The sequence below is a fragment of the Pinus tabuliformis genome, chromosome 3_1 (assembly GCF_031772625.1).
Source record: "Pinus tabuliformis cultivar Carrire ecotype Pingquan chromosome 3_1, CPIR1, whole genome shotgun sequence".
NCBI classification, from domain to species: domain Eukaryota; kingdom Viridiplantae; phylum Streptophyta; class Pinopsida; order Pinales; family Pinaceae; genus Pinus; species Pinus tabuliformis.
Window position 1 is genome coordinate 592,818,229 of NC_142301.1, and position 13,210 is coordinate 592,831,438.

Here is a 13,210-nt window from a genome sequence, read left to right on the forward strand (position 1 = left end):
CAAGTATATTGCTCTGTTGGACGTGAAATAACATAGATTAAAGAGTTTGCTAGTTTATATCATTTAATAAAAGATATAATTGAATATATTAAAGAGTTTATTACTTTATATCATGTTGGATTTCAATTCATTGCAGTTGATGTCTCACACTTTGTGAATTCAGAATCTAACAATTAGGATGCACTTTTTATGATGTGAAATTACAAGGCATTTTTTATGCTGTAAGGAATTTCTCTCTGAAATGAACTCCCCTATGTGTCATGGTGTATTGTCTTGTGTTTTTGATATGATGTGTTAAACGATTAAAAAGATTCCCATCGTCAGATCATCATAGGCAATTATAGTAAGTTCGTTATTGTAACAACTGTCTGCAACAACTCAAGTCACCAGAAGCTTCGAATGCCACCAGATTTCTCAGGATTACCTCTGTGTTACTATCAAACTTTACTCTGGGGAGGTAAAGCATGGTCGTTTTCTTTTCATATTGTAGTGTGTTGAGATTGCCATCAGTAGGAGAGAATTTCACTCCTGCTAAATGTAAATCAGCCATTGAAGGAATATTCAGTTCGTGTGGAGAGGGTTGTATGATCTTAACAGATGATTCTTCCTCAGTTGTGACTACATCTTTTTTGAGCCTTTTAAACATACTCAGTATAAGAAGAAATGGAAACTTCATCACAAATTGTGAAGGCTTCGAGTTCAACGCTCGCCGAAGTAACATCGTGAGAAATTGAGCGACGCCAACGTTCATAGAAGAGAGAGTTTGCCAGAGAATATTGAAGGCTTCTTTAACAGTTGAATTGTCTGCTAGATCAAGTGAATCATCTTTTTCCTCAATTAGAGTTGGAGTAATGACTGACATGTCCGCTGGATAAGGAGCATCCTTTCCTTCATCAAATCGAATTGGAATATGATTGTCAGAACAAGGGACAATACAGTAGTACAACACCTCCAACATGTGTCGCCTTTCGTTGATACAAAGATTTCCACTCTTTGGAAAATTGAAATTGAAAGGTGATAGTTCTTGAACCATTAGACACAATAGGCTAGAGAGCCTCTCCTCTGCCTTGGCTTCACAACCCAACTCCAACTCAAAAATCTTTTTCATTAGGAAAAGAGGCATCTGATTTTCGAGCATCATCAAATCTCTGAGAATAGAGTTGTATAAGGCATTGGTGCCAGTCAAATCTAAGACACATCCCAACAATTTGACGTCAAAATAGAAGCTTTGGTCAGCGTTTTTGACATAAAACTGCAAACACTCAAGAAGGAAAACGGCATCTAGAGCCATGATCCATGCCAAGGTTTCTTCCTTATAGTCGATGAAGTTGTGATAGAAGCTTTGAACGTCTGCCAATAACTCTTTTTCCACATTAAACACCGAAACAAAAAACACTTTCACATTGTCCTCCTCTTCTTCTTGTAATGCATCGAGAGATTCGTTAATTTGAATAACCCAACTATCCTCATTGATATTCATTTGAGCAGCATCAGTGTTGGATTCCATTTTTTCGAGTCGGAGAAAAGGAGCCACAAATAAAATAGTGGAGAAAATTTTGAAATGTATCGGTTAGAATTGAGAGACTTTGCAACCTTATATCGAATTCAGAGGGATGAGGTCATGGGTCCTAAGCCATTCCTATCCACAGGTTTTTGAATTTCCTAAATTGCAATATTTTGTTTCATTCAAGCAAATAAACGTGCCCTTTGTTACAGACCTTCATTACAGACATTCCCCACATGAACAAGTAATTTGCAAATCCCTAGAGGAGGTGAATCCCAGAGGAGGGGTAAACGAGAAATGCCTGGAGCAAGGGAAGAGATGCACACAGGAGGAGAGGAGATTCGTTCCCATAAGGGTTACTAGAGGAGTTCTCTCTCGAAAAGGAATTCATGCAATATGGCGCTTTATATATGTCACTATTCCTTGTTCCATATTTCATTTTTTATTGGTTATATCGTCTACATTTTCACTCAAATAACTTCATATAACTCAAATTATTTTTCATTAATCATAGTTATAATTTTTGTTAAATTATTTTGATGTTTTTTGTTTTTTAGTTAAGTGTTTATGATTTTTTAATAACAATTAATTTACCTATATAAATTAAATAGTTAGTAAACACTAAAACAATATCAACATAAATTTATGATAAACATAAAAAAGTATTTATTATAAACATCCAAACACTTATTTATGATACATTTCACGTTATTAAATTACGAAAAATCATACAAATTACCTAAATTATAAATTATTTGTGTGAGAAAAAGAGAGGAGACTGTGTGAGAGTTTAGAGGAAGTTATAGTGAATTTGCTATAGGTTGTATCCCTTTAGTTTTTTAGATAATATAAAATAAAGGATTGGTTATTTCTCCATGGATGTAAACCAAATTGGGTGAGCCACACACACGCGCGCACGCGCGTGTGTGTGTGTGTGTGTATGTCTTGCTTTATTTCTGCATTTTTTTATGTGTTACATTGCGTTGTTATTTAATTTATAATATTGCATTGTCATGATGACTAGTTGTATTGTAACTATAATTTATTGCATCATGCCATGCACATTTGAGTCAAGGTCTGAGCATTGAAGTTTCTACGTTTTAATCTTTCTTATGAGGACATTACATTGAGGATTTCTACATGTGTAGGGTGATGTTGATTTTGTATCAAGAGAGTGTGGTTGAGGTTTGTATTGTATATGAGATATTTGCAACTCTTAGTACATCTTCAGGAGGAGCATATTCAGTGTCAAAGTTCCATGATGTTAACATGATTGGTTTCTAATCATAGTTTTTTGCAAGTGTGTCATAGAATGTTGGTCCAATCTTCAGATTGTTACCCTTTGCCATTGATGTCAAAGGGGAAGAGAGAAAGAGGCAAATGATATGGTCTTTGTAGGAGGTTTCCATCAAAGCGAAAGGGGAAGCATGTTTGCATGAAAAAAGGTTTGTTTGTTGGAATTGATGTCGACCTACTTATGGTTTCTCTTATGATGTTGACATTGTGTGTTGTATTAGGGAAGAGTCATCATTGTATTGATGCAGAATTACTTGGCCAACTAGGTTCTCATGATCCATCTTAAGATGTTTGGTCATCTAGGCACTCTTAATCCTAGCTAATGTATATATTTTAGTGAATTATGTTGGTTCTCTTAATACTTTTATAGGAGTTCCATAGATTTGGACAAGATCTGAAGATATTGCAGGAGGTCCAACATGCCTTCAAGATACTTGCAATTAAGGTTTTGGCCAAAAAAGGGGCTAAATATAGGGTAACATAGGTAATAGAAGCTAATCATGCATTAGTAACTCAATTTTTTCATATGAAACCTATGTTACCCCTCCATCAAACACTTTTCCTAAAGGTAGAAGATGTGTTATCATCTATAGGGTCATAAAATGGAATAAAACCCCTAGAAAACCAATGTTTTGCCTATGGTAATCAAAATAAGGTTTGATGTAGTGATTGATTTAGTCACAGTTGATCATTTACTTGGATTAATATAGTACATTAGATTGCCTTTATATATCTAAGTTTTGGATAGAAGAGGTTGTTGATGGAGGAACGCATTCTCCTTTTAGTGAGAGGGAGAGGACAAGGTGATGTGTACCTAATTGCAGAGGTCATGATAGGGAGGTGTATTTTTTCAGTGATGTCTACCTTATTAGATTACAAACATCATGAAAGATATTGTGGAGAGACAAAGTGCCAACAAATTATTGTGATTGCAGGGAGAAAGAGAGAACTATGCAGACTTGTAGCAGATCATGTATGGGCAAAGATTAATAGCTAACAATTTCTTATTACAGGTGGCATGTTTCAGTGATTGTTCTACATGTTGATTGACAAAGTATGGTTTTTTTGTGAGTGTATGGTTGTTGTAGAAATTATTATGATTATGATACTATTAAATGTTTGCATGGCTAAATATTTTGTGAGAGATTCCAGTAAGGTGTATGCTTTTGAGTATTTACAATAAGGATTCATATCGTAAGAGAATTTTGCATTTGTGATAGGGTAGCATTTATTGGTATTATGATGATGTTGATGTATTATTGAGGATGTTGTGTATATCCATAAAATGATTGTTGTTGAGTTGATGTGAGAGTAGAGATTTGTTTGGAGAGGATTGGTATTGTAGTGATATGTTTTTAGTTGATGTTGTATTTGGGGTCCAACTTCAAACATTTTGAAATGTAGAACTAGAGAGATTAAGGAGGTTATGGCCTTCATTTGGTGGTGGTTGAACAAGATAGTGGTGGTGGATCCTTCCATTATAGGCTAGAGAATTTTCTAAGGGAGTATATAATTCCTTCCAGTGGTGACTCAAAAACTAGTGAAGGTGGTGGGCTTTAGCAGGTGGTGGTTTGCATAGTTTATGGGAGTTGGGGCTTCCTATCCAGTGGTGGCCAACAAATTATAGAATTCTTTGTGGCTCCTAGCTAGTAGAGGTTAGATGAATGATGTAAATAAAATTGACAGAATAATTAATAAAAGAAGAGAAACAACAACACAATGGTTTTTGTGAATTGGGAATTGGGTCCAACGGGCATTGAAAATAATTCTTTGGAGCCCCACCTCTAGATGGTGTTCGGGGAAAATGCACCTGAAGAAAAAAAATTGGATAAAACTTTCCTTGTAAAATATTGTAATTTTGTCATTAATATAGTCAGTTCATTAGGCGAAGGGTATGACATTAGAAGTTATGTTAATTTAGGGTTTTTTTACTTAGAAGGAAACCCTTGGTTTATATGAGGTAATTAGATTGTGGCTAACCATGATTTTGTGTGAGAAAAAGAGAGGAGACCGTGTGAGAGTGTAGAGGAATTTATAGAAAATTTTCTATAGGATGTATCCCTTTAGTTTGATAGATAATATAAAAGGAAGGACTGGTTATTTGTCCATGGATGTAGCCCAAATTGAGTGAACCACATCTAGTTGTGTCTCTCTTGTTTTATGATTTTCTATATTTTTTGTTTCTGCATTATTTTATGTGTTACATTGCTCTGTTATTTGATTTATAATATTTTATTGTCATGAGGACTAGTTGTCTTATAACTGTAATGTATTATGTCATGCCATGCATAGTTGAGTCAAGGTCTAAGCATTGAAGTGTCTATGTTTTAATCTTTCTTATGATGACCTTACATTGAGGATTGATACATGTGTAGGTTGATGCTGATTTTGTATCAAGAGAGTGTGGTTTGGGTTTGTATTTTAGATTATTCACTAATCCTGATGGCTACACAAGATGAAGTTGTGAATACTTTTATGCCTAGAGGTTATGCTTCGGAAGTATGGTTGCATGGTTGTTGTTGTTGATTTTGGTTGCATCTATTGCTAATGATGCTATGTTGTGTTGCTTTCTCTTCACAATTGAAGTTTATGTTTTTGTATGTTATCAATATAGAGATGGATCTATGTTATGTGATTGATTGCAAGAGGGCAGCTAATGGTATATTATTGGACATTGTCATGAGCTTATGGAGAGATGCTACTACAAAAGATTTTTATAGCCTTACGATTTTAATGTTTATAACTTTTGATGATGCAATTCATTAGTGTTGAAATCTGTTGCTGATGACAAGGATTGAGTGGTTGGATTTTTTAGGGTTGTTTGTACTCTTTTTGGTTTACAGATGTTTATTCCTTGATGTTGAACATGGTTGCTACTACTAATAGTGAATTTGTAATGATTAATGAGGGTTATCATATTTCAACCATGTATGGGAAATTGTATGTGTTGTTATAAGATTGTAATTTTAGCGTTATAGCCTTGTCTCATTATTGTTTATCATTTGGTTCGTTGGTTGATTGGTCTTAGTGCTTACATTCATAGAAGAGAGAGTGATCATAGTGTTTTCATGCAGCGAAGAGAGCCTTTAGTATTATTACATCCATGTCTAGGCTAATAGAGTCATTGTTGTAAATTTGTATTTATTGTGATATAGAACTATAAATCAAATCATAGCCCTATAATTTCACGTAATTATTTGGTCATTGGTGATTATGGAGTCAATAGTTACTCTTTGAGTAGCCTCTTACATGTGGCAAGGAGGAAATGGTAGTGGTAGAAAAGTTTGCATAACAAATCATATGAGATATTTGCAGCTCCTAGTACATCTTCAAGAGGAACATATTCTATGTCAAAATTCCATGATGTTAACATGATTGGTTTCTAATAAGATGTTTTACAATCGAGTCATAGAATGTTGGTCCAATCTTCAGATTGTTACCCTTTTCCATTGATTTCAAAGGGGGAGAGAGAAAGAGGCAGATGATATGGTGTTTGTAGGAGGTTGCCATCAATGCCAAAGGGGGAGTATGTTGGCATGATGGAAGGTTTGTTTGTTGGAATTGATGTCAACCTACTTATGGTGGCTCTTATGATGCTGATATTTTGTGTTGTACTAGAGATGAGTCATCATTGTATTGATGCAGAAGTACTTGGCCAACTAGGTTCTCGTGATCCATGCTAAGATGTTTTGTCATCTAGGCTCTCTTGATCCTAGATAATGTAGATATTTTAGTGCCTTATTTTGGTTCTCTTAATGCTTTCAGAGGAGTTCCATAGGTTTGGACAAAATCTAAAGATATTGCAGGAGGTCTAACATGCCTTGGAGATACTTGCAATTAAGGTTTTGGGTAGAAAAGGAGCTAAATTCAAGGTAACATAAGTAATAGAAGGGAATCATGCATTAGTAACTCAATTTTTGCATATGAAACCTATCTTACCCCTCCATCCAACACTTTTCCTAAAGGGAAAAGATGTGTTATCATCTATATGGTGAGAAAACGGAATACAACCTCTAGAAAACCAATGTTTTTCCTATGGTAATCAAGAGAAGGTTTGATGTAGTCATAATTGATCATTTACTTGGATTAATATAGTACATTAGATTACATTTATATATCTAAGGTTTGGCTAGAAGAGGTTGTTGATGGAGGAATGCATTCTCTTGTTAGTGAGAGGAAGAGGACATGGCATTGTGTACCTAATTGTAGAGGTCATGACAAAGAGGTGTCTTGTTTCAGTGATGTCTACCTGATTAGATTGAAAATATCATGAAAGTGATTGTAGAGAGACAAAGTGACAACAAATTATTATGATTGTAGGGAGATAGTGAGAATTATGCAGACTTGTAGCAGATCAAGTATAGGAAAATATTAATAGCTAATAGTTTCTTATTGTAGGTGGCATGTTTCAATGACTATTCTACATGTTGATTGATAGAGGATAGTTTTTTTTTTGAGTTTATGGTTGTTGTAGAAATGATTATGCTTATGATACTATTAGATGTCTTCATGCCTAAGTCTTTTGTGAGAACTTTCAGTGAGGTGTATGATTTTGAGTATTTGCAACGAGGATTCATATCGTAAAATAATTTTGCATTTGTGATAGGGTAAAGTTGATTGGTATTATGATGATGTTTATGTATTGTTGAGGATGTGTTGTGGCCACCAACAACCCCCCTCCTTATTTAGTATTAGCAATAACACTATATAAGTGGGGACCCTTAGTCAAAAATTAAAAAAAATCAATTAGTGCTTATATGTCACTCCTTAATAAATATCGCATCATACAAAGAATGATAGGGTATTTTCTTGTGAGTCAAAATGATAAAATGCGAGATTGCAACACGAACTCCATCGCGTTGCATGCATTAATAAACAATCACGTTGGAAAACCTTAAAAATCGCCGATATGCGATATCGCATATCGCATCTCGCAAAATTGCATAAAAGACACATAACGATTAAACGATATTGCAATCCGCGATCTTGCGATATTGCGATCAGCGATCTTTGCAATGTTGTGATCAAATAACCTTGCGATAGCACAGCATGAGAAAATTGCGGTAATGCAATACAACGAAATGCAATATTGCGATGCAAATCGCAGAAACATTCCATCGTAGATTTTCCTGGCTCAATATTCAAGAAAACGTTTTTCCATGAACCAAGAACTGGTTACACGCTTTAATGATAATTAATTAGTTACATGCCAGTTGTTAATAAAATATGGTTTTGTGTTGTTTGAAGAGCCAGTTCACATAAGGTGGCATGTTTTTGCATATCCGTAACATTTAAAGCTTTCCTGTCGTTATTTATTATCATTACTCTCTCCTCACTTGTGAACTGCAAGAACGAGGAACAAAAGTTACACAAAGTAATGTGTAGGAAGCTATGGGAAAAAGGGTGAAGCTCCAATGTCTAAAGACAGAGAAAAGGCACCCTTACAAACAGGTACCGCATGTAACACAGCCGCAAATTCACAGAATGCTGCTGAGCCCTCCATTACAGATCTTTCATTTTATAGCCATGGTTAAATGGGTACTGAGCGATGCTGATATCAGAGACAGACAGTTTAATGCTTAGGGTCAAGAGCTCATGAAAGCATTATTTTTACAAATTTCAATCTTTATACCCGGTAAAGAAAGAGGCGAAAAAGGAAAAAAACGCATCAGAGAAGCCCGGATCAAAGAACAGAGGTAGTTTTCGATGCGCGATTAACGCCTAGCGCTAATCACGCATCGCTGAGAAAACTTACTCAAGAAGGAAAGCTTCAAATTGCTCAGTCACCTGTAAGCCCGAAAATTGCAAAAAAACAATGATAAAAACAAACTGGAAACATAAAGCTAAAGAAAAGGCAGAAGCAATTCAAGGGTTAACCAAGTTGAACTTGGATTATTACTGGGCATACATAGTAAAACCACATAGTCAGTGAAGTATATCATTGATTTTGCTGAAAAGGTGGTGCCAGCTCTTGCCAATTCTATTTTCTTACCTCAACCAAAAGCGGAAGACAGTCAGCCGACTCTACCCAAGCAAATATTGAATGCTTGCCATATTAAGGACTAAATGCAGAAATAGTTAGATATTAGTGTTATAGACATTTTTGTGCCTTACAGCTTTGAGCATGAAATGTCCATAATCCAATGGATCCAAAGTCCCTAAAAGAGTTGTTCCTGCCCCTAAAGGAACAAGGTCAACCAATGACAGCTTCACCCAGAAGTTCTCCACCAAAAACCACTCAGAAACAGTCAATTCAGGATCAATTCAGAAGCTCTTCTAGCTGCCTGCGTTGCAGTGCACCCCAGTACACTAGCTAGGTGCATTGCAACGCACCTAAAAGCACTACCAGGGTGCGCTGAGCGGGAAATGACAAATGGAAAGCTCATTCAACGAGGTGGAAAGACCATGGAAGCTTCCAGAATCTTCTCCAGTGACACTTGCCTCAATGAATTCGACTAGTGATGAGTAAGAGGCTCTCAACCTCCAAGTGGAAGCAAGAACTGACAGAGAGAAGCCACAAGTCAAAACATAAGCTGACTCATCCTCTCTGCTTACATCTATATATGGATCCCTCATCCAAGAGATCCGGAGGCTGGAATTTTGTACTTTGCAGATAATTGCTGTTGGTTTGAGATTGAGATTAATACATTGGGTGATTTATGCTTTTTTGGAGGAGAGGAAGGGATTCCTTTGCTGGGAGGTAGATGCTGGATCGGGACTCACTTGGTTGTATCTCCTCTTGGACTTTCTTATCATATCAATAAAGCTATTTGAGTTTCTCCTATATGCTTGTATATCAATGATGCTTTGTTATATTTGCATATTTAGTTTATATCTGATCCTAAACTAGTTATGAATGTAAATCTATGTCTTTTGTGTAGTTTTCCTCTCTTGTGATCTTGCAGGAACTTGGTGAAGCTGGACCAGTGAAGGAGCAGGCAGAGGGAAACAAGCAAAAGAGGAGAGTGATTGGATCGACAAGCTAGCGAAAGACACAGGTTAGTTACATCCTTCTTTTCCATTTACATTTCATAAAGAAGAATTCTAAGATAGTTTTCCTTGTTTGTTGCTAAGGCACTATCACACCTTAGAGTGGGATAGGGGCATTCCGAATTGGATACTTTTCCCAACAACAAATTGGCGACTCCACTGGGGGGAGTATCTTGTTAGTTTATTTGTGTTTCTATTGTTGTTCTTCTCATAAACTCAAGAGTGCCGAATCGAACTGCATTTGCCATTTACAAATGCAAAGTAGAGATCTGCTACTCTAGTCCATTCGCTGGGCCTTTTTATGATCTGAAAAGCTGATCCACAAGTGCTCTAACATCCCTTTGTGATAGATCTTAGTCCTCCTTTAGATCATCCCTCTAATTGTACCTAATTGATAGCTTTTATTTGGCCAAAAACCATAGATTAAACTGCAAACCGTGACCCAGAACCCAGAAACAACTCTCGTTTCTGCTTCAGCGCAGACTCTGTGAAGAGGTTCTTCATTTCAACGCAGGTCCCGAGAAGGCTACCTGCGCTAAAGTTCAGTTTATCTGTGCCGAGGGTGCGCTGATCAGCCTTTGCCTTGTGCAGCTGTGGTTCCCTGCTTCCTTTTGCTCAGTTTTATCTCTATTTTTGCAGCCTGTTATCAGTGTGTGTACCTATCTAAAACCCATTTTCTTTGCCTCAATTCCACCTCAGTTGTATAAAGAAACTGTATTTGTTCTTTGTGTATTTGTTACATCATTTGCAGTTTCCCATTACAAAAGTAAACTAGTCATACTGTCGCCCTTAGATCTAGACCTGTCGTAAGTGTCGTTTTGATCTTAGGAGTGAGTTTGTTTGCTGTTCACAGTTGATTTAGCTTTTACTTTTGTCTTTTGGTTTGAATTTATGTATTTCTAGTGTCGAAACAAGTATTTAATTCAAAATCATAAAGTGTCGTAATCATCTTTGTTGATTTCGAAAGAAGCTTGTTTGTGTTTTTCACTTGAAATCGAATTCAAATTTGTACAACAGCTTTCTTTTTAGGCATCAATATTAAGAAAGTGAAAACAAATACATGCATATGTGCATCTGCATTTTGATAGTTTGTATGTTGATTTAGGAAAAGTGCATTTACAGTGTGCTCTATGCTCTTTGAGAAAAGATTGTGTCTTTCTTTTCCCCTTGTAGCTAGGATTTTCATTGTTGAAAAGATATAAAAGCTTGCTTATCATCTTTAGACTGCATTTAGGAATTGTATCATACATCTCGTGGTGATCCAAAAAGGAAAACTTCTAAGAAAGATCAACCTAAAATAAATTGAATGAACTTAACAACGCTTTGTAACTTAACGCACAACATAGAGGTCTAGGCTAGAGACGTGTTCCGGCGTCGTAAAACCTGGTCACTGGTCGCCTCACTGATGGTTGGGTGATTCCTCCTGAGAGACGATAAGTGCCAGTACGGATTGTGCTCCCACGTACCGTCGAGTATATATTGGGAGACCCCTATAGGAATAAAACCTTTATCCATAGGAAGCCGTGTCGGCCGCCCTACTGATCGCAATGCACTGAACACAGCATTCGGGAAGATTGACCGCCCGTACCTTAAAAAGTATTCTGCGGTTTTGCGAAAAGTTTGGCACACCCTCTACCTAGAACTCCAGAGCAGTCCCTTTCGTTCCTTTTCAGACTCCTTAACGGAAAAGGTCCATCTGAGCACTTGTCACTTCAGGCTCATTAAAAATCGAAGGAGACTAGAGTCATCTTTAGCTTTTTCTCGACTCTTTAAAATTGAAAAAGCAAGTTGTGTCTAAGCGTCGTTAAAATTTATTTTAAACGGAACAATCACCCCTTTTTTCTGCGTTGATCTTTAGGTTGAGAAAATGGAGCCCACCAACCAAGGAATTCCCCTTGGTGGAAATCCTAGTCCCTTCTCCTCTTGGGGAGATGTTGGTGCGCCCCATATGGCCACATTGTCGCTTCCAGGACTGACAATTGGCCTGCCGGTCTGGCTTTTCTCAACCAATGTCGTTCAGAACACCACTATTCCTGAACAGTCGAATCAGCAATTAGACGAGTCCAGAATTTCCCACCAACCTTCTACTTCCTCTAATTCTTCCTCTCTTCCTTCCTCTTCGCGTGACGGGACTGGTAAAGCTAAAAACCAAGTTCCTAAGGAGAAGAAGGAAAAGAAGAAGAAAGAGAAAAAGAAGAAGGAGCCAAAGGCAAATAAGGGAAAACAAGTGGCGTCTAATGAAAATCCACACACAGCACTGACCAGGCCTAAATCGCCATGTGTCATCTGCAAGGGAGACCACTTTCACAGAGATTGTCCTTGCATCCCTCGGATACTAAGGGACTGGTCTCCCCGTTTGCACAATCCGGTGTCTTCAACCTCTGATAACCATGTTGAAAGTACACCGTCAACTAGCGAAAGTGAAGTCCCAGGACAAAAAGGGAGGGCTAGACCTCCCTGTAGACTGTGCGAAGGTAACCATGCCCTCCACCGTTGTCCCTTCTTAGACGAGGCTAAAAGAGTCTTGGAAGATCGTCCGGTTTCACCGTTACGACTTCCTCCTGGATATAAAAAACTCTCGCCAAGTCCTTCGTTAGTTGAGAATCCAGTTGGCCCGCTCAAGTGGTCAGCTGAAGCGTCTATCATTGAGGATAAACCGACTGAATCCATACCAGACGAAAGTCAAAAGGTCGAGGCGGCAGTTGACCCGGTTTTACCTTCAGAGGATTTATCTTCGAATGATACAGTCACTGAAGAGGATAAGGATGACACCATCCAGATTTTTTTCATCAACACAGACTCCGACGAACACGGGGGCAATGCACCCATTCCTTTATCGCAGGAAGGAAGTTCGTCAGAGCGGTATCCGGCCGTCTACTCGGTCCCACCACCAAGCAACCTAGTTGTATCCTTCGACTGGAACCAACTAGGCAGACCCCGGTTGCCAGCAAGCATACCATTCCGAATTATCGTTCAAATATACAGAATGGTTATGGCTGGCACCATCATTGATGAGGGGGCATCTGTGAGTATCCTTTCCTCTATTTCTTGGAAAGCGCTTGGTTCGCCAACGCTTTTGCCTGAAATGAGAAATCTGACAGGCTTCGATAAAGGAACCAGTCGACCTTTAGGGATCCTCCCCAATGTTCCTATCACATTGAAAGGGAAGACCGTTCAAATGAACGTGATGGTCGTTCAAGGACCCTTGGATTATAACCTACTCCTTGGATGAGACTATATATATTGCATGGAAGCCATCGTCTCCTCACTCTTTAGAGTAATGTGTTTTCCGCACGAAGGAAGAGTGGTCAAGCTCGTGGACCAACTTTCATTTCCCAGATCACGCACCGCAAATAGTCATATACCATCCCTAAATGGTCTCTCCACGCAAGAAATGTCTCAACCCACGGTCCGTCCTCC

At 37.8% G+C, this 13,210-nt stretch overlaps 1 protein-coding gene across 1 annotated transcript; it reads right to left on the minus strand.

Annotated features, from left to right (window-relative positions):
* Positions 1 to 352: 352 nt before the first annotated feature.
* On the minus strand, positions 353 to 1,507 carry LOC149188405 (putative UPF0481 protein At3g02645). Its single transcript, XM_089409944.1, has one exon. It carries the CDS (start codon positions 1,505 to 1,507, stop codon positions 353 to 355), a length of 1,155 nt encoding a protein of 384 aa, XP_089266070.1.
* Positions 1,508 to 13,210: the final 11,703 nt, after the last annotated feature.